Raw genomic sequence first — 23,874 nt, forward strand, 5'->3', positions numbered from 1 at the left:
GAGATCAAGTATCTTTATTAAAGGCTCTTTTTTGTTCCGTTTTCTGAGTTGTCTGCAATTGTATTCTATCCCTCCTCCTTGCTGGCCCGCCATCACCCGACCGGCTGGTGTGCTGTGTGCATGGTTGGTTTAAAGCAGGAAAGTGCCCAGGCAACACCTGGCACATTGCTTGTACTGTGATGTACATAAATTGAACGTAGTTCTCTTTATTTCATAATATACAAAAGGAGTGGATGCTTTTATTAGTAGGCTATTCAGCTTCAGACTGTTGGCCGACACACTTTACAGTGGGTCTACATTATGGGGTAAAAACGGACCATGAGAATGTAATTTTAAGAGCAGAACAATCCGAAATATTTGACTGTATTTTTTAAATTGGTTTTGTAATAGCAATATACTGCCACCTTGGGGGTTTTGCCTAAATTCGCTATTTGAAGGCGGGCGTTACCTGTCTGGATGATTGACACCTAAATGTGTTGCCCCATGATGGTCTGTATGAAAACAGCTGGCAATGTGTGGAATCTTGAACATACTTTGTCAAGAATCGAGCTGTTATTGCGTGAAGGTATCTTTATTTTTCCATACCTTATCAAGAGACAAAACCGGCAAAACTATTACCCGTTCTAAGATACAAGTGGTGTTGAAAACTTAAATCAATCGTGTGCAACTATGAATATGTTGCAACGTGCACATTTTTTTAGGAATCCCTAATAACGTCAAGACACCATTTGTAACTATTTTGAAAGGCTTCTTCGAAATCCTTACATTTGATATGGCAATTAAATGTATTCTTAATTATTTTGTAGCAAGGGTTGTACCAGTCCTGCCTCTTGCCAGTATGGTGTTTCGAGATTCAATACCGTCATATTTCTTCGTTCGCATTTCCAAGAACTGGCTTTTATTGTCCAATAGAAAAACGTATATTTCTAAATAAAAGCTCCTCCCATCAGACAACGTTACAATGCCTTTACGTTTAAAGGCAGCGGAGACGCGTGTTCTCGTTGCACACTCTTATTTTGATAGCAAGGGGAGGCTCCTACAATGCTTAGTCATGGTGAGTTATAGCTTTCCCAGTTCTTGTGGCGTACAGCTAGGCGGACAGCGATGGTGGATCTAGATTACGTGAGTTTGTTTTTGTCCATATTCACATAGTAACTGTCTTGGATAAATGTTCGTTGACGGGACGGAAAATGTATTTACAACCAGAAACATATGTAGTACAGCCCCTTTCTCTATTACTGTAACGTTACGTATGTCGACTCTTGGCTGTTGTGGGAACGTTACTGAACGATATCAGTCCTTTTGCTGTCACTTATATTTCCGAGGAAGACTTGTGATTTGAATTCCCGTAATCTCTGTTTGTCGGGTCTATTGTGCCTTCTGTTACACTTTTGTTAGGTCTCTTTACACGCATTTGGGCGTTTTATTATTTCTGGCCAACCTAAAAACTCGAGGATTTAGATCCCAGGCTGACGCTGTCCTTTGTATGAATCATACACACATGGACAAACTGCACAGAAAGCATGAGTCGATGCATGCCATGTTCAGTTCCTTCCTCAATCGCGGCTCACATTTTCGTACATCGAGTCCCGTGAATCTCTTTTCTGATCCTGTGCTTGTTAAGTTCGCGATGAGTCACCGAGGAAGGCTCTTTGCCAAATTGTTTTTAAACGTGTACAAGTGTCCGTTCTTGCATTCCCTTCTCGCTTGATTTTATTCTCGTTCTCAAGTGTGCCGTCATTGCTTACTTGTCCATGGGCAGTGTAGTAATGCACGTCAAAAGACACACTGGCTCTATTGAATTGTTTGAATACATGAAGTTTTGCCATGGTGGAACTAACTCCACTATTGTGCAATTTGCGCCGTGCACTGTTGGCCTTTGTTTTGACAGCTGTTTCCAGAGCGTATACGCAACACAGATAGGCATATACTGAATATGAATCGCAACAATATCAATCGAATAATATTTGGCGGGAATTAACTCCTTACGATGGACTACAGTCTAGTCAAATTTCATACAGTCGCTCACAGACCGCGCTCAGGCCTGCATATCAGAAGCATGCTGCGTGAAACTATTTAACCGAGACGAAAAAAAAAAGTCGCCCTAAATAGAAGTCTCGCTACTCTTGTGCAGCAGCTGTATATGGGCTATTCAGTTGATGTATATCTGGAGTTCACTTGAGTCTAATATGTATACTGTCAATAGCAACGTGTCGATGTGTCATCTCGAAACTTCAGTTATAGGCCCATCTTTTATAGTTTCAAATAGCTGGAATCGTCTCATATTCAGTACACTGACCTAGTTAGGCACTACTGTACATTAGGCGAACGTTGCCCCCTGTTCTCGGCCTTTATCACCTCGTGCAGTAATGATTGCAGACCGTGTACAACCCCTAGGTGCTGGGTTATGTAACTCAACATCTGCAGCACAATTGTTGCTGAGTAACTGTGACTGGTTCCGTTTTAGAAACCCAGGACGCAACACAACAGACCAATCAAATGTTCTGTCTGTGTGTGTGTGTGTGTGTGTGTGTGTGTGTGTGTGTGTGTGTGTGTGTGTGTGTGTGTGTGTGTGTGTGTGTGTGTGTGTGTGTGTGTGTGTGTGTGTGTGTGTGTGTGTGTGTGTGTGTTATGTATTGACGGCCCCACTATTCCTGTGTTACATTTATGGAATAGCTGGCCAGGAATGTTGAATTGTTACCAGTCAGGAATCATGTCCTACACACATGGCTATGGGCAACAAGACAATATCTTCAAATTTTTATAGAATAGAAAAAATAAATGAAACCAGTTTTGCGCTGCTACTGTTTTGACCTATCACAATCCAGATAAGCTCTGGTGTTGGTACCTTGGAACAGTTCACACTTCCAGCCAAGTGGGTTTGGACCAAATGTTCTCATCCACTCACAGACACTGGAACACAGAATACATCGTCACCGTTATTCAGTACAGGAGCTCGGTTAGCGGATGGACATGGTCACCATGACCAGCAGGAAACTGGGTGTGGAGACGTGACCGTAGTGGAGCTCTCTTGTTTCTCACTTCTGGACATGCTTCTGAGGTTCTTCAATTTAATAAATTGGACCTCTTTAGTGCATAATTAGCTTTAGCATGTCCCTCCAATTTAAATGCATATTGGTATCTATCTAGGGCCTGTGTAGCCGTTTTAGTTTTGAGTAAAAGTATTGCTGATTCACTTCTGTCTTCTACATAAAGCTGTATAAAACGGTGTGGAGTTTAGCATCTGGTTTGGTTTCACCATTCGTAAATGTATTGAAAGCATCCCAAAATGTATAGACATTGAGTATGAAAGCTGGGCAATCTCAACAAGTATTCGAAAGATCACTATTGAGAAGCGCAACATATCAAAACAACTTCAGTACTAAACGTGCTCTCGCTCACTCTCCCCTTGCTGTTTTTCAGTTGTTGATCACAGCTGACGGCTTCCCTGTAAACACGTTTCCTGAGTGTCACTGCTTCTAGGAAGGCTTTTCCAGAGAAATACAGCTGCCAAGTCTCAGCCCGGAGGCCACAACTTCTGTTCACGTCACTTCTGGCACGTTGCACAACCTGGTTCTCCCACCCTGGCTATGCAGAGTTGACAACACTTCCACCGCTTGGACAAGTACATCTCACGCTGCCATTGGACCTCTAATGCTCTAGAACTAATGCAAATCTGATCTTTTTTTTTTTATTATTACAACCTTTTTGGGAATTATTTTCAAGTTGGTCAGCAAGGCATGAACTTTAGTGATAATGGAAAATTATGCGAAAGACACGCGTTCAAGAGAACGTTTTCTTCCTTTGTTTGACCTGCGTGTTGTAGTGTCTGAAGCCGAGCTTGAGGTCAGAAACAAACCACAACAACTTTCGAACAAACTTCCAATCCGTGGAACGAGGAGCTGACTGGTGCTTGGATCTAGTCCTGTTGTACCTGGTGTTTCGTACCTGGTTTGACTTGAAACCCTTCATCTCGCTTTCCCTGTCGGATCACACAACGGGGACGGAGTAATCCTCGGACACAGCGGCCTTGCCCTTCCCTGCTTGTCCTCACTTTCTCTCTTTGTCAATGAAAGAGAAGGTGGTGATTGCTGCCATTTAGAAGTATTTTGTTGTAATTTCTGAGAGGGCATCATGGTTGTTCTGAAAGGCTGAGCGAAGACACCCACAACAACTGCCCTCTGATTTGAGGAAAACCTCCAAACGAGCCCCGCTGGAAAGGGTCCGGAGCCCTCCCATTCCTTCTCCTTTCATACTGTACAACATCCCGCGTGCGCAGGGAGGATGTCGGTTGATTCAGCGGGTGGCAACTAGAGAGGAGGACGACGACGACGACGACGACGAGGGAGAAGGAGGAGCAGGAGCAAGGAGGGGCGACGATGACGGAGTCCATGACCGAGTGCAAGGCCCTGGTGACGCCGTCCACCCGTAACGGCCACCGGGTGTTCAGCTACACGCTGGGCAGCCACACGGCGGCCGCCTTCGCCATCATGAACGAGCTGCGGCAGGAGCGGCAGCTGTGCGACGTGACGCTGCGCGTGCGCTACAACGACCTGGACGCGGTGGACTTTGTGGCGCACAAGGTGGTGCTGGCATCCTCCTCGCCCGTGTTCAGGGCCATGTTCACCAACGGCCTGAAGGAGTGCGGCAAGGAGGTGGTGCCCATCGAGGGGATCCATCCCAGGGTGAGTCGCACAAACCTTCCCCCTAGCCTTACCCTCACCCCTCCCCTCCGCATGACGCATGACGGGTGACATATTTCCAAAATTGCTGCATGGCCGTAGGTCAAAATACATTTCTGCTAATGGTTTAAATATCACAGACGGTGTCTGATGTGTTTCATGTTTATATTTTATAAAATGAGTCTCGTTTCCATACAGTTCAATCTGATAAACCACTATTGGATTCCTGAACATATAATTTTTTTCCCCTCACAAACGTTTAGCATTTGTGTTTTTAGCGTTTTAGGTGGTGAACACAATGAAGCGTGAGGGCCTCAAAGCCCTACAAACGTTTGTATTTGAGACTGCACTAGGGCTGAAAGATTTGGGAAAATACCGGTAATCGAATTGCGACTATTTTGACCAATATTGCGATTGCGATGTAATATGCGATTTATTTTTTAATGTTTTAGGTTCCTTATGTTCTGTATTATTCACAAAAAATGCAATAAATCATTCTTAAGTATGACCAACACAACATTGGAAGCAGTCACCATATAAACTGCTTTTTCCTTTAGGCCAGGCCCATGTGTTGAGATTAATAGATATATATTTTTTTTTTATTTAAAGGGGACTTATTATACCACCAGGTGTGAGTGTGATTAGCCTTACAAGCCGTTTCGAAAATCGGCCTAATATGACATCACTAGTGGGTGTGTCCACCTAGATCTGTGCTGGATAGATGAGCAATGTTTACTTCAGTCCACTGGGTAGGCTGGTAGATAGATCTATCCAGCACAGATCTAGGTGGACACACACACTAGTGATGTCATATTAGGCAGATTTTCGAAACGGCTTGTAAGGCTAATCACACTCACACCTGGTGGTATAATATTCCCCTTTAACTATTGAATTGTAAAATAAATAAATATAAATCTTACTGAAAAATCTTACTCCAGTCAGAAACAAATCACACAAAAAAATGATATATATATTTGGAAAATATATAGTTTTTTTCCTTTCAATCGCAGCCTTTGCGATTGCATATCGCGTTCTATTCGTTCTATTCTATACATCGCAATTGAATTCGATTAATCATTCAGCCCTAGACTGCACCCAGTAGCCTTGGAAGTGGTGTTCATCAGCTGTCCTTAAGCAGGTTGTTTAAACATAACCTAATATGTATGCAGTGTAAAACAAAACGAGACTCATCATTTATGATTTATATCACAGCCAAGTACGTGTTCAGAGGATGGGCAGCAGTCACTGTGCATTTGTTAAATAAAGACACGCAACTTTCTTCAATCCATTGGTTATATGTTGATGTTCAGTTTCGGATTGCAAAGTTTCGATCCCATGATCGAAACTTTGGTCAAACCTCGCAAATGTGTTGTATATTAATCGCCTATGTATTTATTAGTTCCTCTTTGCCAGCCTGTGTGGTTGGCAGCCTTGTATGCCATGCTGACTTCCTGCTGCGCAGGCCACACAGAAAGTCCCCCAGTGAATCAAATAGATTCAGCGTTGTGATAATAACCAGGCAGTGTGTGATTACACCCCCGCAGGACACGGATATGGTTGACACACTGTCAACGCTACACAGGGATATGAACACCACGTGAAGAGTTTATGTCTTCAAATGATCACTGTGATTTAGTGTCTTTCAATGCTCACCTGCAAACCGTCCGATGGTCAAAACACTTTGGACTTTGATGTTTAAAGTAGAGAGGCTATTTTGACAGTCCGCACTATTTGTGCCACTAGATACTATCCATTCTTCTATTCTTGTCGTAGTTCCCCTATTCAACCAGAGATTTATTTATTTTTTTACGATTTTTGAGTGCTGATATGATTCTGTAAATATTGCGGGACGATGTACAATAAGTAGTGTGGTTTACGGTTGGGGTAGATGGTTCGATAGGTCTGTAACCATCCCAGGCTGCACTAATTTGAGTTAGACACTTGGGTCCTGGGTCGTACACTGATCCGGGCCTGATAAGTGATTCATCCCACGAACGCTCCACAGCATACCCTAACGCAAATCTTTTCCTCCCCACGATTGACTTGGTTCACTCACCTGACCAAACGCACCCCAGCGTTGTTGTTAATTACATTTTTACCACATGATGAGTTTAAGCATACTCTATTCTTGGACAGGGTATGCTACCAGGCCCCTCTTTCATACATTCCTGAGATACACACTCTCCCACACACAATTAATCATACAAACACCAAGTTGTCCTCACGAGGAAGGTCCACAACAACTAGGCCGGGGAAAATCAAGGAGGCAAAAGGACATGTGCTGAACATGCATGTTTCTTTCAATCCAATTTGAGAAACGACAGTGCCCCTTGTTCCTTGTTTACCTCCCAATTTGACTGCTTACCGCAGTTACTACATTTATTTTAAAAATTAAGTTTGAACTAGAAATTAACGCTTATGTTGTGAAAGGTTTCCGACTTAAATGGTTTGTGTTGTACTAGAGCAATATCACTTGTATACTTATAACCCATTTGGCCGGCCAGTTTAAGCACTTAAAGCCCTTTAGTTCTGATGTACTCTTTGCGTAGTTAGTACAGTACAGTTATGCCGCTTTTCCACCGCACATGTAGCTCGACTCGACACGACACGACACGACACGACTCGACACGGTAGCAGCGCGGGTCCTTTTCCACCGCAAATAGTACCTCCTGGACGTGGGCGGGGTCGGCTGCGCGAAAGGGCCGTGACGTATTTTTGTACGCGACGCAAACGACACCTACGTAACCCACACATGGACAGAACCCCCATAACAACAATGGAGAACATCGATGCGATGGTATTCGTGTTCGTATTATTAGCTGGCATGTTGAAGAAGTGGAATATGTTGGCTGCGGCGCTGCTATGGCTGTTACCAGCATGGTTGCCATGTCGCTCTCGTGACTTCGTCACACTCTCTGGCCAATCAGTGGCCGGCCGTCTGCCGACGTCACCTTTTAGCATCGGCTCAGCCGCTTGGAACCTAGAGCGAGGCGGTACTAGAAAAAGCAGCCACTTCAGGTACCAGATACCATGTTTTCGCGGTGGAAACGCAAAAAAGGCGAGCTGAGTCGAGTCGAGTCGTGTCGAGCTGGTACCATGCAGTGGAAAAGCGGCATTAGGCTTTGTAGGGCAGTATAGTGGGGGGTCATTACACAGTCCTGTGACCATCATGTTTGTAAAAGCCCCTCCCTCCCTCTCGGACCTCTCACTCTACTCTACTTGTATGTTTTAATTTGTTAACCTCGATGTTGTGGGTTCATCCATGTGGTCACCTCTTTTGTTGATTCTTATACTTTGTATTTGCCCTTTTATTTACAGACGATTTGAAATGTTACTTTATTTAGAATTGGTGTTTGTCACCTGGGCAAACTACCTCAAATAAATGTTATAGTTTAAAGATAATTTAACCTCATTAGTACATATGTGTATTATCATGCCTGTATTATATAAAGTTGAGTTAAGTTAATACGGAGACAATCCATTTTTAAGTCTATACAGTTTGAGTTACTTTTTGAAAGCTTGCTCAAAGAGATTCGAATTAATGACTCAAATGCTGCCATCAAAGTTTTTTTAAGGTTCAGAAAGTTTGGAAAGTTATAGAAGCAAAGCTCTGGTGACGCAGGCTGATTTTCCAGTCTGTACAAAGTTGTTGTTTTTTTCAGCCGTCTGCCACCGGCTTGGTTGATCAAACCTGATGAAAACAGGATCAGAACCACCTGATCCCTGCTGGGACTGGAGAGTCCCAGGAGAGATCTGACCCTGCCAGTGAACCAAACACAACGGCGGTCAAAAAGTCTGCCAGACCCAACCATAGTTGCAGCGTCCCCTTGAGTGAAATTTCTCATGCGGTTTGATGCAACGTTAAAGCAGAAATCCGGTGTTAATTGTATCTGGGATATGTTTAATATGATAACGAGTTGGGATGTTTGTTTGGAGGCAAAAAGGCGCATGTAGTCGCATTCTTGAGTTGGCTGTTTTTAAACGATTCTACCAAAACGCTATAAACCTGGAATGATGGGGGCATGTGTTACGAAATCGCTACTGATGGTATTGTGTGTATAAAATGTCCTTTTTAATAAAAATAAAAAAACGGTACTTATAAAGTTATAAATGCCTCCTTTTATATGTTAAGACCCTTATTGTACCATCAAAGTGTTGGGCTACTTCTAGACTTTTAAGTGGTTTAAAATAGCGATTTAGTTTTTACCATAACACATGCCCCCATCGTTCCAAGTTTATAGCGTTTTTGTAGAATCTGCTAAAAACAGCCAACTTAGAATGCGTCTACATGCGCTTTTTTGCTCGAAAACTAAAATTCCAACTCGTTATCATACTAAACATATCCCAGATCCATTTTAAACTGTATTTCTCCTTTAACGTACAGGTTAGGTAACGTTGCTCCATCAAGGACTGATGGTAGGCTTCTAGGCGTCAATTCAAATCAATATTGTCAAATTCCGGTCAAGGTTTCCATGTTATTGTAAGTAATCCAAGATCAGATCAGTTTAATCACGCTTGATCAAGTTTAATCACGCTACAGATCCGTCATTGCTTTTTAATTGAACACAAACGAACAGACTGATGCATATTGACTATGGGCAAATCGCATGATTCGTTTTATTCATATTTCAACATTCCTCTCCTGTACCCCAGGTGATGGAAAGGCTGATCGAGTTTGCCTACACTGCCAGCATCTCTGTGGGGGAGAAGTGTGTGATCCACATCATGAACGGTGCGGTCATGTACCAGATCGACAGCGTGGTCAAGGCCTGCTGCGACTTCCTGGTGCAGCAGCTGGACCCCAGCAACGCCATCGGCATTGCCAACTTTGCCGAGCAGATCAGCTGCACGGAGCTGCACCAGAAGGCCAGGGAGTACATCTATATGAATTTCAGCCAGGTAAGACCAAAAATCACCACTCTTCGTTGATTCATCTCTGCCTTTATGCAAGCCTATGTTATACGTATGGGGCTCCTGCATTGTCCAGACTATTTAACATTTTTATGAACCCAACCGTTTGGGTCGGTTCACTGGTCCCAACCTGACGTCCGATAAGAAAGATATCTAGAAACCCAACAGAAAGACAGTGTTGGAAACTCCTGTGGCAACATACTGCAGCGAGGGATGGATGTTTCAACAGTGGTCTGTTAATTTGAATAGATGCAATACAGCATTTCTATTTTAGTCATGTTTATAACATTCGGCCCATTATTCTGTGGAAACGAAGAACCTGCTTTATTAACACTTCAACAAGCTGCAGTCGTGACTTGCCCGTTGAGTTTCACTTGCACATTCTTTTTTTACACTCCTGACTTATCACAGGATGGTTTCACCCGTCACTCTAATTTAATGTTCATAACCTGGTCACACCAGTTGTGCGTGATCTGTCGAGTCTGTTCCCGTGGGGATCCTAACCCATCCCAGAGTTGTGTTGTGTTGAGGCAGTTTAAAACCAGACCCCTTGCCTCTTCTGTCTTGCACTTCATGTTTGCATCACCACGATAGAAGATCCTTTTTAAAAACGGCTTTTAGCTTGGCCTATATACAAACATGCGTCCACAAACGAATGTACTCCACTCCCACTCATATCTCATGGACCTGACCACTGTAATGTAAGCCTTCTGTTTGGACACTGATTGTTGCTAGCACAGTTGTCCTATGTGTTATTCATCTGGATGTTTAGTGTCTGATGGAGGTTTGCATGAGGGCATGGTCTGTTGTTTTGTGTTACACATATATTGTTAACCTTGCCCTTGCAAGTCTTGTAATAAACTGCTTGTATTTCACAATAGATGACTTGAAAGATGTCTGTAATTAAAAATCGATGTTTTTTTCTTGGTCTGCTTCTGTGGGTAACGTTTCAGTTCAGTGTTCACTGAAACATTTCCTTGTCCCGTTCGTGCGTCAATAGTGAATTATTTTTGGAATGAGTCGGCATGATTTGCTTTGTGTTCTTTGACAGGGTGTACACCAATATCTTTTTTTAAATGTAACTCCCGAAACATTGATGGCCGTTTAAAGTATGTAAAACATGATTATTGATACTTTGCTAATCCTTGCTACTACAATTGATTGCTTGATTCGACTTTCTACCTTGTGCTGCTTATTATACCTCAAAGAGCAACAAGCAAGAAAGTGCAGGCCTACAAAAATTACACTTACAATTTCATAGTGTTTATTGCAAATTTCACAAGAAAGTGATGTGGGAATGCTATCTGGCTGAAGGATACCTATGTATTCTATGTTATCCAAAGCCTAAACCTTTGTTTCTTGCTCCGTGTCCAGGCAGGATGACTTGCAAAATTCTTAACTGTTCAGGAAGTAGCTGTAGGGCATTTGGCTTTTGGTCCAGGACCATAATATAATGCAGATGCCATCTCCATTACAGAAGGGTATTGGTTAAACTGGTAGTTTGGTGGCATTACTGCGTCATATATAATCTGCTCTAGAGAGGTTTAGATTCCACAGTTAATGTCTTGGTTCGGGCTGGTTTCAGGAACTGAAACACCAGGCTGATGAAAGTGTGTGTTTGTGTGTGCCTTGTCCCTTTGTACACTCCGGAACTGAAATGTATGTATTTCATTGCTGAGCTTTATAACGTGTCACGCTTAAGGAAGATTCACCAGTCCTTCAGAAAGGATTGGATTACTTATTCTACATTGTAGGACATATGTTTTTGTTAATTTACCTGGAATAGTCTGAATTGGGATTAAGAACAGAATGAGGCCCAGAAATGTAGTATATCCCTCTTTAATGGCCTATACAGCTTGACTCTCTTTTTTGTTTATCATGTGTTTCATCAAATAAGTTAAACGATTGATTTAAAAATGGTGAACTCAAGTTCGTCATTGGGATGAATTGGGTTCATCCCTTATCCCCGGATCGCGTTCCCTTCCTTGGCCATGTCTCAGTCCTGTCCTCCCCCATGCGTCTGCAGGTGGCCACCCAGGAGGAGTTCTTCAACCTGTCCCACTGCCAGCTGGTCACCCTCATCAGCCGGGACGAGCTCAACGTGCGCTGCGAGTCGGAGGTGTTCCACGCGTGCGTGGCGTGGGTGCGCTACGACCAGGAGAACCGCCGGCCCTACGTGCAGGCCCTGCTGCAGGCCGTGCGCTGCCACTCCCTCACCCCCAACTTCCTGCAGACCCAGCTGCAGTCCCTGGACTGGGACTGGGACCCGCAGTGCAAGGACTACCTGGCCCAGATCTTCCAGGACCTCACCCTCCACAAGCCCACCAAGCTCAACTCCTGCCGGACCCCCAAGGTGCCGCAGCTCATCTACACGGCGGGGGGCTACTTCAGGCAGTCGCTCAGCTACCTGGAGGCGTACAACCCCTGCACGGGGGCGTGGCTGCGGCTGGCGGACCTGCAGGTGCCCCGCAGCGGGCTGGCGGCGTGCGTCATCAGCGGGCTGTTCTACGCCGTGGGCGGCCGGAACAACGCGCCCGACGGCAACATGGACTCCAACACGCTGGACTGCTACAACCCCATGAACAACTGCTGGCTGCCCTGTGCGCCCATGAGCGTGCCCCGCAACCGCATCGGCGTGGGCGTGATCGACGGGCTGATCTACGCCGTGGGCGGGTCCCACGGCTGCATCCACCACAACAGCGTGGAGAGGTGAGCGGCGGTCCGCTTCTGTCACGCACGCAGTCACGGCGCTCGGCACGGGGTCAGGTCGGATCGTCCGTGGAGACCGCTGACGCACTCATTTGCGCGCTCGGTCCAAACACAGTTGGCTCATTCCAGTCTAAGCTTGATTACATGCAGACTAGCAGAACCAGCCTAAGCTTGTTTATGTACGGACTAGCACCACCAGCCGAAGCCTGATTACAGGCGGTCTAGCACAACCAGACTAAGCTTGAATACATACGGACAGCCGGCCTAAAGACCAAGGCTGGTTGTGAGAAAGACCAAGTCCACTAAAGACCAAGTCTCAAATAACTGGTAGAGGACAGCAGCGGTTGGACTGAACACGGATGATAAGTTTCAGGAAATTAATTCCAGAGCTTTGCGACTTTATTTGTTGAATGGCGTCCTTCCATGAGGAGGGAAGGACGCATGCCTTATGCCAACGTCATTGGAACTCTGAACTGGTAATTAATCTAGGGGTGTGAACACTGACCTTTGACCTTCTTGCCTCAGGTATGACCCTGAGAGGGACCAGTGGCAGCTGGTGGCACCGATGATGTCGCGGCGCATCGGGGTGGGCGTCACGGTCATCAACAGGCTGCTGTACGCCGTTGGGGGCTTCGACGGCACCCACCGCCTCAGCTCCTCAGAGTGCTACGACCCCGACCGGGACGAGTGGAGCCCCATGTCCTCGATGCACACGGTCCGCTCCGGAGCAGGTGGGTCCTCGATCCAGACAGCTGGGCTGGGTGGGTTGAGGATCAGGGCCAACTATTAACAGGGTGACCGTCCCCACCTTTTGTTTTTAATTAAATGGGAGATTTGATTGGTGATCGGAACAACATCGGTTAAGTAATGTGTGTTGGTGAACAAACTAAATCTGGTTAGCTTAATCAATGAATCCGAGCCAGCCATGAGACCGTGATCTCTCCACTCCTTTCTCCTAATCGTTTCAAAGGCAACGCCTTCACAGAGTTGTAACTTAATGCCAACCCTTGTTCTAAATACATCCTGTTCCCACTTGCTCGCCGGGGTGGAGGCTTGGAACTAGCTCAGAAACCTACCGGCTGTGTATTCACTGCTCATCCCTGTAAGTGTGAGCTAGAAATCACCCTCTCTCCTTCACCCCCTCCAAGGTGTGTGCGCGCTGGGCAACCGCATCTACGTGATGGGCGGCTACGACGGCACCAACCAGCTGAACACGGTGGAGTGCTACGAGGTGGAGACGGACAGCTGGAGCCTCGCTGCGTCCATGAGGCACCGGCGTAGCGCGCTCGGGGTCACCGCGCACCACGGACGCATCTACGTCCTGGGTGAGTGGACGAGGGACACACACACACTCGCACATGTTGCATTTTTCGCACACTTAATGGATGAGTTCACCAGGATAGACGAGTTGCAATTTTACCGTCTCATAAGTGTCTCACTCCGACATTAGAAGTACCCGAAGCTACGTTTGGCTCATTTACCATGCATAACACTTCAGCTTTTCAACAAAGTATGCCAACTTTCTTGTGTCTGCAGTCTACTTTCTTCTGGCACAGTGCTGTCGGGCTCAACGTTCACCCAAAATATCCATATCAATAAATAAATATAATTGCTGCTCGCTCGCATGCTCTCTCACGCCAACATCCTTATTGCTGTGAACTAAAGCGTGTACATTCACCATGTGCTATCACTATGTTACACTATGTTTTATGTTGGGGTTTCTTGACTTTTGGGTCTGACTCCTAGTGAAAGCATATTTTACAACCCAGTTGGTCTGCCAACTATTCAGGCTCTTGCTTGATTTGACTGACTTCTTGTCAAACACGGATGGTTATACTGAAAGCAGCATTTAAATTTCATTTGGAAAAGCTGTACCTATTGGTCTCATTGAATCCCCCCGCACCACCCACCAAGCAGGAATTAAAGATGGCTTACTCTCAGCGAATGGTTTTAATCAGACAAGCTTATGCCTCTGACTGTTAACAGATTAGGATACGACTTGTTATGTTTACATATTCTGAGATCGATGCTTCAGATTAATCATTAAGATAGTGCTGGTTACATTTAGGTATATATAACATTCTTCTTGTGACTTTTCAAGTCGGTTGTAGACAAAAGGTGATGCATAGACCTGACTCATCTTCCCCGCCCAGGGTTCCACCTGTAAATGATGCATGTCTTTGTGTTTGCCCAGCAGCCCAAGCTGTGACACATCTCTCATAGGTGTTTGTTCAGTGTTTGAAAAATACCTCAATAAAGGAAAGAAATGCTCTGTTGAATGACCCTGTTGTTAAACAAACAAACCGCAATGTATCTGTGCTTATCTCAAGTGCACTGTGCCAGGTATGAAGGGGAAAATGTCTGTGTGACGTGCAGATGTTAATCACTCGCTTGACATTTAATCAAGAAGTTTATCAATGACCGCCGTTGTTGAAGATCTTAAGCCTGAGGGGAAATGACTGTTGCCATGGTTTCCTTCCCCTCTACGACAGGCGGCTACGATGGCAACACGTTCCTGGACAGCGTGGAGCGCTACGACCCCGAGACGGACTCTTGGTCCGAGGTCACCCTAATGACCTCCGGGCGCAGCGGGGTGGGTGTGGCCGTCACCATGGAGCCCTGCCAGAAGGACCTCCAGACGTGTCCGCGAGCGGAGCGTGACGCGGGCTCGGCGTCCCCGCCCGTTCACCACCCCCCCTCCTCCTCCTCCGCCTCCTCCGCCTCCTCCACGTCGTCCTCTTCCTCCCAGAGACACAGCGACCTCCCTGAGAGGAACACGTGAGGGCAGGGGGGGGCGGTCTTCTCCTGGAGCTCCTCTGTCTCATCTCTTTCTCAGTCTTCCTCCACCAAAAACCTGCAAAAAACAAACAATCACAGATGTGCTGGATCCGCCTCCTCACCTTTAATCTGGGTGAGGATTTACAGTAAAAAAAGATTCTATACAGTGTCTCTTTGTTTAGTTTTTTGGACCAATTTGTCATTTAATGGTAAACAGTTCAGTGGGAATCGGCCACAGAACAATTTGTGTGTGTGTGTGCGTGTGTGTGTGATTGGACCAATGACTCCCCTGTTTTACCTAATGGGAGAGAGGGCTGTGTGCTCTGAAGGGCCATTCATTGGCTCAGGGCTGCACCAACAGCCAAGGATTCATTTTATATTTCACAACCAGCTGTGCGTAAAAACCAAAATACATGGAGGAAAACTATTTCATAAAATCTATTATTTATAAGGAGGGTGAGATGGGGGATCCATGATATCATTAAGTTAGTATCAGACAGCACAAAGCCATTTTCCACGGCTGTAGGCTTCACTAGTCTTCAGATTTTGTTTCTTTGGGGTGCCGGACTTGGATCCTGCCTGGAACCCTGTATTCTGATTAGTGGAAAAACAGTGTACGAAAATCCTAAATCTCTGGCCCTATCAAAATGACGTCACAGGCTTTTTTTTAAGCAAAAGGAAATCTGTTGCGTTTTTTTCAAAGTTTTGCATCCACACGCCAAGGTTTTCAAACTATCCTCGTCAACAAGGAAACGCAACAATTATAATTACAATTAGGGCATTTGGCAGACGCTTTTATCCAAAGCGACTTACATCGGTTAATACACACCGACAGCAGAGTCAACCATGCAAGGCGACAGCCAGCTCGTCAGGAGCAGTTAGGGTTAAGTGTCTTGCTCAGGGACACATCAACAATCAGTTAGGAGGAGCTGGGGATTGAACTAGCAACCTCTCGGTTACAAGCAACGAGATTGCAACGAGTGAAAGGGTGTAGTAAATATTTCAGGCAAGTAGTTGGCGGTGTAACCTTTCTGCTTAAATATGCAAAAAAACGTCCACAAGCCTGTTTTAAACGGCTTCCTACCCCAACGTACCGTCATGGTTTGCTATAAGCTACGTTTTCGCCCCACGGCTGCGTTTTAAAAAAGCTTAACTCTGGAAGACTGATTTCAGGTATAAAAACCCTCTTATGTCATGTGGATGCAAGGCAGACCCGCAGCATAACTTCTTCGTTTTTAAAAACCTCTGGCGTCGTATGGATGGGCCTTAAAACAAATCTAACATGACAAATACAAATCAAATGATTGGACGTGAATCAAGGGAAATAGAAATAGCCCAACTCATAAATTGATAATGGAGTTGTTGGTCTATTCTAAAATACTGTACGTTTTGTTGGTTGTTTAATTTGGAAGTCTGTAGTGGGGAAATAATGTAGCATTTGGTTCACAGGACACCTTTTCCAGACAACAAGAGAACCAATAATTATAGATTCTGGACAAGGTGAATCCCACCACATCTGGACCCAGAACGGAAACTATGGGACACTTTTGTTAGCCAAACCTCAGAAACTCAACACGTTATGTAGTCTGAAATTAAAATTGTGGGAAATAAAAGTTGTAACAGCATTTAAGCTACAAAAAGTTTATAATAAATGTTTTTGTACATTGATTTTCAGTCTTCTACACAATTTAGGTTGCGATTTTGTTTTAATTTATTTGTTCTGACTCTTTGATTTTTCTTGACCTAAACTGACAACTTTGTATTGAGTAGGAACGCAGTTTCGTTCAAACTAACTAGCATGTGTTATAACTACCAGGAAGGCCTGTGATAAGAGTTTTAAACATTTGTAAAAAACTTTGTTTGATTTGAAAGGGATTTTCTTTTCCCGCGTCAGTAGTTGGAATGAAAGAACACAATATTTAATGTCTGCTTTGTACATTTTTCAGCAAACCATTCTCTGTAATAAAAAAAAGTACATCGTGGAACAACAGTGTTTATTGTACGCTTTTGCTGGAGCATTTGCCTACTATGACTCACTAGGGCTACCTTAATCTATGACTTAAATATCTCAAATTTAAACGTACGTCTGAATATTGCCACAAGATGGCGCATGAGCTCCACTTTTTGAAAGTGTCGTTCGGCTACGTCAGTAATAGCTCTCAGGTAATAAACTGAAAGCAAATTAATCAATTTCGATCCTGTTATAAAACCAACTTAAGATACATTTCTTGAAGTTATACACGATTCAGAGCATGTCTTTAGAACCTGTAACAAGAACAGGTAACTTGTTTTGCAGATAGGTAAATCCCTTCAACTTGTGAATAACTAGAAAACAACATTATGTAAACCTTCAGACCGAAACTAAACGTATACTTAACAGTGAGGCTGTACAGGTGGCGGGCCTATTTCTATTTCAAACCGACTGCAGTAATAATCTGTTTCGCACCGTCAAAATAACTGGATATATTAAGGCTTTAAATAATAACATACCACGACCATTTCAGGACAATGACGATGAATAGTGTTATGCTCTTCATATATACCCCATCTGAAGAGCTCCCGCAGACTAGACGGGCGCATGTTTGAACCGCGGAAGGTTACCGACTGGCATGCAATCCCATGTGGTTCTCCAGTCAGTCAGCTTCATTTGAAACAATACCAAGAAGAAACTGCAACACCTGCCTATTATGCGCCTCCCAGTCATTGAAAAGTTGGTAGAGTTACAACTTTTGTAGAAGCTCAAAGTCTTTTCTTCCCTACCAGACACCTGTGAATCGTCATAGGACGTTGGTAAGTTATCTTGACCAAACTTTCTTTACGGTTTTCACAGTCAACTTAGTTTACATTTATTCGATCGATTAATGCTGGATTTAAACTAATTTATAAACCCACATTGCGTTTATATCGCAGCCGCAAGTAAACACGCAGGTGCGATCACTGCACTATCCTTAAAGATATGGTTAACACAGTTCAAACTATTCAAGCCTTCAACAAACAAACTATTGTACACTTATCTGAGATCCACTTCTACCCCAAAAGTGTTGTCAAATGGCACTGAACTCACTCAGTCTTTGTGATTTAAACGTAGTTTGTTATTGTTTATTATGTTGGCTATTAACGTTATCTAAAAGTTAAATGGTCGACTAAAGTTTGCCATTTTACGACATGATAAGCTTCATTCAAAGCCCTAGAAGTTTTTTCTCATGGACGTTTATTGTGATCGTTGTTGTATAACTTGTTCTTCCACTTTGTCTCTTCTGTCTGTGGCAGCCTATGTATTCAGTTTCAGACCTACAGGAAGCCATCCAGGTGTATTCCTTTTAAGGGGGCAAAGTCAAATATTTCCGGTTTTCCGCTAATCTCGATTTACAAAAAAAACATTTTTATATATTTGTTTACATAGCGACATCTTCGATTCCAGTAAGTTATGTACTTCTTGTGATGTGATCCGTTAGAGCTCTCTGCTTGTTTGAATACCTGCCTAGCTGTTTATTCTTATCAGCTCAAGTTACATGTTTTCTCTCTTCGCAGACCTCAGGATGATCCCAGTGGGTGAGTTCAAGAACTTTGCCACAGAACAGAATCCACAGTTCCGGGTGCTGAAGCCGTGGTGGGACGTCTTCACGGAGTATCTATGTATCATAATGCTGATGATCGGTGTCTTTGGATGCACCCTACAGGTGAGGCCCTTTTAAACCAAACACTGTGCATTCTTGATCTTTTAAACTTATAATGCTAGCTTATGGAGGAGCAGTGGGTTTAGAGGAAATATCGCTCAAGGCCACTGACGACACTGCCAGCATTTGCTTTTAGAATTATATGTGCTTTTGAACTGCTATTATGTCACATATAGCCCCTGACAATAGCCCCTGTCCAAAGGATCGAGATCCTTTGGACAGTGTGTTTTACTTGCACTGAATCGTGTTTGACCTCAATGGTGGATTATTAACACTGTGAAATAAGGTACTATTCTCTTGTTGACTCAGTTGCACTGGGTTCAGATTCAGATCACAACTTTAAGAGCAGCATTACTTCAAGGACACATTAACCAGAGTAGGCAAAGCAATTCCTTCTGTTACAATCTCAGTTGATCCAGTTTGTATGCGTGCTTCCAGGGCTGCAACAAGCTGTGTCTGTCTGCTAATTTGTTTCAAATCTGGCAACCCTGGGTACTCGGATAATATTGAATAAAATCAAACTGTTTGATTTGGTACAGTACATTTATTACATATTGTACCCTTTTAAGTCTAACGAAAAAGAAGAAAAAATGTGTCACTGTTTTGACACAACCTGTTGACTATTTTTTCAGTCATAGTACTTCTGCACCTCCCTCTATTACTGGAAGAAATTTTTGGCTTGGGAAATAAGACAATTGACATTTTTCGGGAATTAAATGATTTGATCAATTAGTGGTTTGATAAAACAAATTCCTCATGTAACAAAGAAGATAAAAAATTTAAGAAGGTTTGACACATAATGTCCGTGTGGATACGAAGGTTCAAGCCATTATAACCAGTCGTAAAAGCTATACAAAGTTTTATCCCCTGCTCCACACACTATAATGACATTAAAATAGTAGGGAGTAAATTGAGTTTCGGAAACTCTTGCTGCCTTCTGCATCAGGCAGTCTGACTTTCATTGTCACTGACACTGGCTTGATTTTCCTGTTTGGTTAAAATAATGAGGGTATTCTCTTCTGCATTGCTCGGCCAATTGGATGCATTCTCAGGATGTAAATCTGAAATTTGAGAATGGGAATACTGAATACTTCTCAGCCTTTTAATGTTTACTGATAAACTTTATAATCAACACATAGAACAATGTATTAACCCAAAATGGGTTAGACTAATGAAGCATTTGTTTTTCCATTGAATATCCATTTTATTTTCGAGGTCCTAATTCCTGATTTGACAATAGCGTTTCTGACCCCAACCCTGTAATGCCCCTTAATCCCTTCAAGAAACGCTGGGTGTTTCACTGCTCATGATAAAATATTCTTCAGATTAAGCTGCCAAGCTGTGTCCTCCATTCATTCATTTTGGTTCCTCCTCAGCTCACCCAGGACAAGATCTCCTGCCTGCCGAGCCACTTCAGCAGCCCCACTCCAGAGGCCATCGACTGCAGCCACATCCGCGGCTACGGGGAGAACGAGACCCGGGAGCACACGCTGGCCAACCCTGTGAGCCCCATCATCCGCGAGGTGTACGGCCGTAAGAACAACCTGGACATCCACCAGTATGTCTTTGTGAACCACTACTGCTATGAGAGGGCTGTGCATTGGTACGGAAAGTACTTCCCCTATCTGGTGGTCATCCACACAATGATCTTTATGGTGGTCAGCAGCTTCTGGTTCAAGTTTCCTGGGACCTCGTCTAAAATCGAGCTCTTCGTGACCATTCTCGGGAAGTGTTTTAACTCCCCCTGGACCACGAGGGCCCTGAACGAGGTCTCCGAGGAGAGAAGCGAGGAGAAGCTGGTGACTCTACGGAGGAACACCATGTCGAAACCCCCAGCAGCGCTGGAGGAGGAAACAGTGGGGCTCCTGCGGTCGTCCTCCGTCAAGTCCAACTCTGAGAAAAAGCCCCCGGAAACTCAGTCATCGGCCTCGGTTCTGGATCGCAAAGAAGGAGAGCAGGCCAAAGCTCTGTTTGAGATGGTGAAGAAGTTCAGAACGCACGTGGAAGAGGCTGACCTCCTCTATGTTATGTATGTGCTGCAGACATCTTTCAAAGTGTTCCAGGTTGTCCTCATCATTATCTACAGTGCGGTCCTGGTTAATAACATTGAGATTGTGGTGCGTTGCTTGGTTCCTCCTGAGCTGACCGGTTTCGACATCTACTGCTGTAACCACAACAAGGCTCATCTGTTCTCCAAGCTGGCCTACTGCTACATCAGCTTTGTTGGGGTATATGGAATAATGTGCATCTACACCCTATACTGGCTTCTCCATCGTTCTCTAAAAGAGTACTCTTTTGAGCAGGTCAGGTTGGAGACGGGTGTTGACGACATCCCAGATATGAAAAATGACTTTGCATTCCTCCTCCACCTCAGCGACCAATACGATGCTCTTTACGCCAAGCGGTTTGCCGTCTTTCTTTCTGAGGTCAGCGAGTCCCGGCTCCGGCAGGTCAACCTCAACCATGAGTGGACCGCCAAAAAGCTACGGACACGCCTCTGCAAGAACACCAACGAGCGGATGGAACTCCATCTGTTCATGTTGCCCGGTTTCCCTGATACTGCCTACGATCTTCCAGAGGTAGAATCACTGAAGCTGGAGCTCCTCTCTAATGTGACCATCTCCTCTGGCATAGTTAAACTTACTGCTCTCCAGGAGCTGGCGCTCGTCCACTGCTCTACCAAGGTCCAGCAAGCGGCCTTGACCTGCCTTAAGGAGCGGCTGAAGGTCTTGCACTTGTCTTTTGAGAGTGCAGACCAGGTTCCTCTCTGGATGTATAACCTCCAGAACCTGCATGAACTACATTTAAGTGGCCTACTGATCAATGAGGTGTCCCGAAACCCTGCTCTGGAGTCCCTGAGAGACCTCAAAGCTCTCAGGGTCCTCACTATTCGCAGCAACCTCAACAAGATCCCGACCAGTGTAGGGGATGTTGCTTTGCAGCTGCGAAAGCTTTGCATATACAACGAATGTTGCAAGATTGCGGCTTTTAGCAGTCTGAAGAAGTTAACAAACCTGGAATCCTTAGAACTGATTGGATGCATGCTAGAGCGCATCCCCAGCGCCGTCTTCAGCCTGGTGAACCTCCAGGAGCTGGACCTGAAGGACAACAAGCTCACCACTGTGGAGGAGATCCTGAGCCTACAGCATTGCCGGCGTCTGGTGACTCTGCGCCTGTGGTACAACAGCATCAGCTACATCCCGGAGCACATCAGTAAGCTGCAGTTCCTGGAGACGTTGGACATCAGCTGGAACAAGCTCCAGAAGCTCCCTTCCAGATTGTTCTACTGCACCAAGCTCAAGCACCTGGACGTCTCCCACAACCAGATCACTGTGCTCCCGTCCGAGGTGAACATCCTGCAGGGCCTCCAGTACTTCTCGGCGGCCTTCAACTCTCTGGAGGTTCTGCCTGAGGAGCTGTTCTCCTGTAAGAAGCTCAAGACATTGGTTCTGGGCAACAACCGCCTGATCAACTTGAGCCCAAGGATATCAAACCTGACCATGCTGGTCCGGCTTGAGCTGAAAGGGAACCGCATAGATTCTCTTCCTGACGAGATCGGGGATTGTCCCTCGCTGTCCCTCAGTGGGTTGGTCATCGAGGCCAACCTGGTGGATCTACTGCCAGCCTCAGTACAAACTAAACTGGGGAGCAGATGATTTGGAAGAACTTTTGATGTTGCAACATTTGGAGAAAACTGTAAAGATTTCAAGGAAAGGGGTTACATTATATTCCTCAACAAAGCACCAAGTGTAAATTTTGAGTTTAAAATATTTGACTACTGGTGTTTTTTTTTGTTTTATACATGCAGTTTTATCTATTGTAAAGATTTTTTACTCAAACTATGTATTTATTTGAATTGTTTAATAATGACATGTAGCCGTAAGGTTTGGTTTAGACCTGCTACTGTCAGGTTAGTGTTACACAACAACAGACTAGTTTACAAAGCGAGAATTTCACCCAATCTTTATTCTTAAATTGATATGCCAGCCAGTCCCAGCAGATGTATCCCAGCCCGGGCTGGGTTTAAGACGAAGGGGTACAAGTTGCTTTAAATTACACACGGAACATCTTGGTTTATAGATCTCTTGACATAATGAAATAGTCCAGGATGCAGAGGATGCTTAGAGAACTAAGAGGTGAAAGACATTTTAAATTACCTGAATATTAATGCATTTTGGGAATATACAATAATCAATACACTGATATTAAAAAAAGATTCGAACTCTGTGACACACACTCCTTTTCTTCCACCTCGTCAGCACTTTTTCCCCATTTACAGTAAAATGAACGTGTTGAAATAATCGCTGGCCACTTACACTCCCTTTCAAAGAGGGGTGCGTTAAAGTGTGTCACAGACTTGAGTTGTGTGGAGCATAATTCCTCACGCATAACTTGCTCTCTCACACTACCCCTCTTCCTTGGGACCTGTGACTTTACATGCTGTCTCCCTTTTGCCCAGCACTAACACCACCCACCATTCATGTTTTGTCTCTTTGTCTTGTGTCTATTGCACACGCTGAAACAAGTACAAAACTATTCGTTCAGGTGGAGTGCCGACCAAGCAAGCAAGCAAGCGGGTCATGCTCAAGTCCTGGCCTGCAGTCACGTAACGCATACACACACACACCGCTCTGTAATAGAGCCCCCCCCCCCACACACACACACACACACACACACACACTGCTATACAACTCCCACGTCCCACCCCCTCATAAGGCTGAAGACTGGAAATACAAATCCAAAACTAAATGGAAATGCCCAACTCCAAAGGAACTTAACATTATAATAGCTCCCTAATATTTTTGTCAGAAATGGCAAGAATGTCTCTTAAGACATTCTCTGGAGGGAAATCTGACGATATGAATAAAATAAATGTGTAAACAATCAAAGCAAAAATATTTTACATTTTAAATATATATTGTACATATTGTAATATAATTGTAAAGACATTCAAGGTTGTCTTAAGTTTATGTCCCTGATACCAATAATAAGTGGTCCATAAGTTATTAACTCAGGATCTGAGGTAGGAGCTGCCTCCTACCTCAACCACAGTGCTTGACTACCTTTCTACTATTGTATAGTCAAACATTTCATGGGATCATCAGGTGAATTAGGTC

At 44.5% G+C, this 23,874-nt stretch overlaps 2 protein-coding genes across 5 annotated transcripts; both read left to right on the forward strand.

The window, feature by feature from the left end:
* The first annotated feature begins 962 nt into the window (after positions 1 to 962).
* Positions 963 to 17,070, forward strand: keap1b (kelch-like ECH-associated protein 1b). Of its 4 annotated transcripts, none has more exons than XR_009524878.1 (8): positions 963 to 1,122; positions 3,424 to 4,685; positions 9,336 to 9,581; positions 11,620 to 12,302; positions 12,828 to 13,033; positions 13,451 to 13,627; positions 14,795 to 15,213; positions 16,530 to 17,070. XR_009524878.1 is itself a non-coding variant. In XM_060047299.1 (8 exons), exons 3-8 carry the CDS (start codon positions 4,380 to 4,382, stop codon positions 15,082 to 15,084), a joined length of 1,908 nt encoding a protein of 635 aa, XP_059903282.1. In that variant the 5' UTR covers positions 998 to 1,122; positions 2,911 to 3,061; positions 3,424 to 4,379; the 3' UTR covers positions 15,085 to 17,070. The 4 variants fall into 4 exon arrangements, 3 of the variants coding, with proteins under 3 accessions (XP_059903281.1, XP_059903284.1, XP_059903282.1); XM_060047299.1 differs by adding an exon at positions 2,911 to 3,061 and having other exon boundaries at positions 998 to 1,122; positions 14,795 to 17,070; XM_060047298.1 differs by having other exon boundaries at positions 14,795 to 17,070.
* Positions 15,080 to 22,987, forward strand: si:zfos-323e3.4 (volume-regulated anion channel subunit LRRC8E). The gene is made up of 3 exons (XM_060047297.1): positions 15,080 to 15,213; positions 18,612 to 18,760; positions 20,134 to 22,987. The coding sequence occupies exons 1-3, from the start codon at positions 15,180 to 15,182 to the stop codon at positions 22,411 to 22,413; spliced, it is 2,463 nt and encodes an 820-aa protein (XP_059903280.1). The 5' UTR covers positions 15,080 to 15,179; the 3' UTR covers positions 22,414 to 22,987.
* The last annotated feature ends 887 nt before the right edge of the window (positions 22,988 to 23,874 follow it).

Source organism: Gadus macrocephalus, chromosome 3 (assembly GCF_031168955.1).
Source record: "Gadus macrocephalus chromosome 3, ASM3116895v1".
NCBI lineage: Eukaryota > Metazoa > Chordata > Actinopteri > Gadiformes > Gadidae > Gadus > Gadus macrocephalus.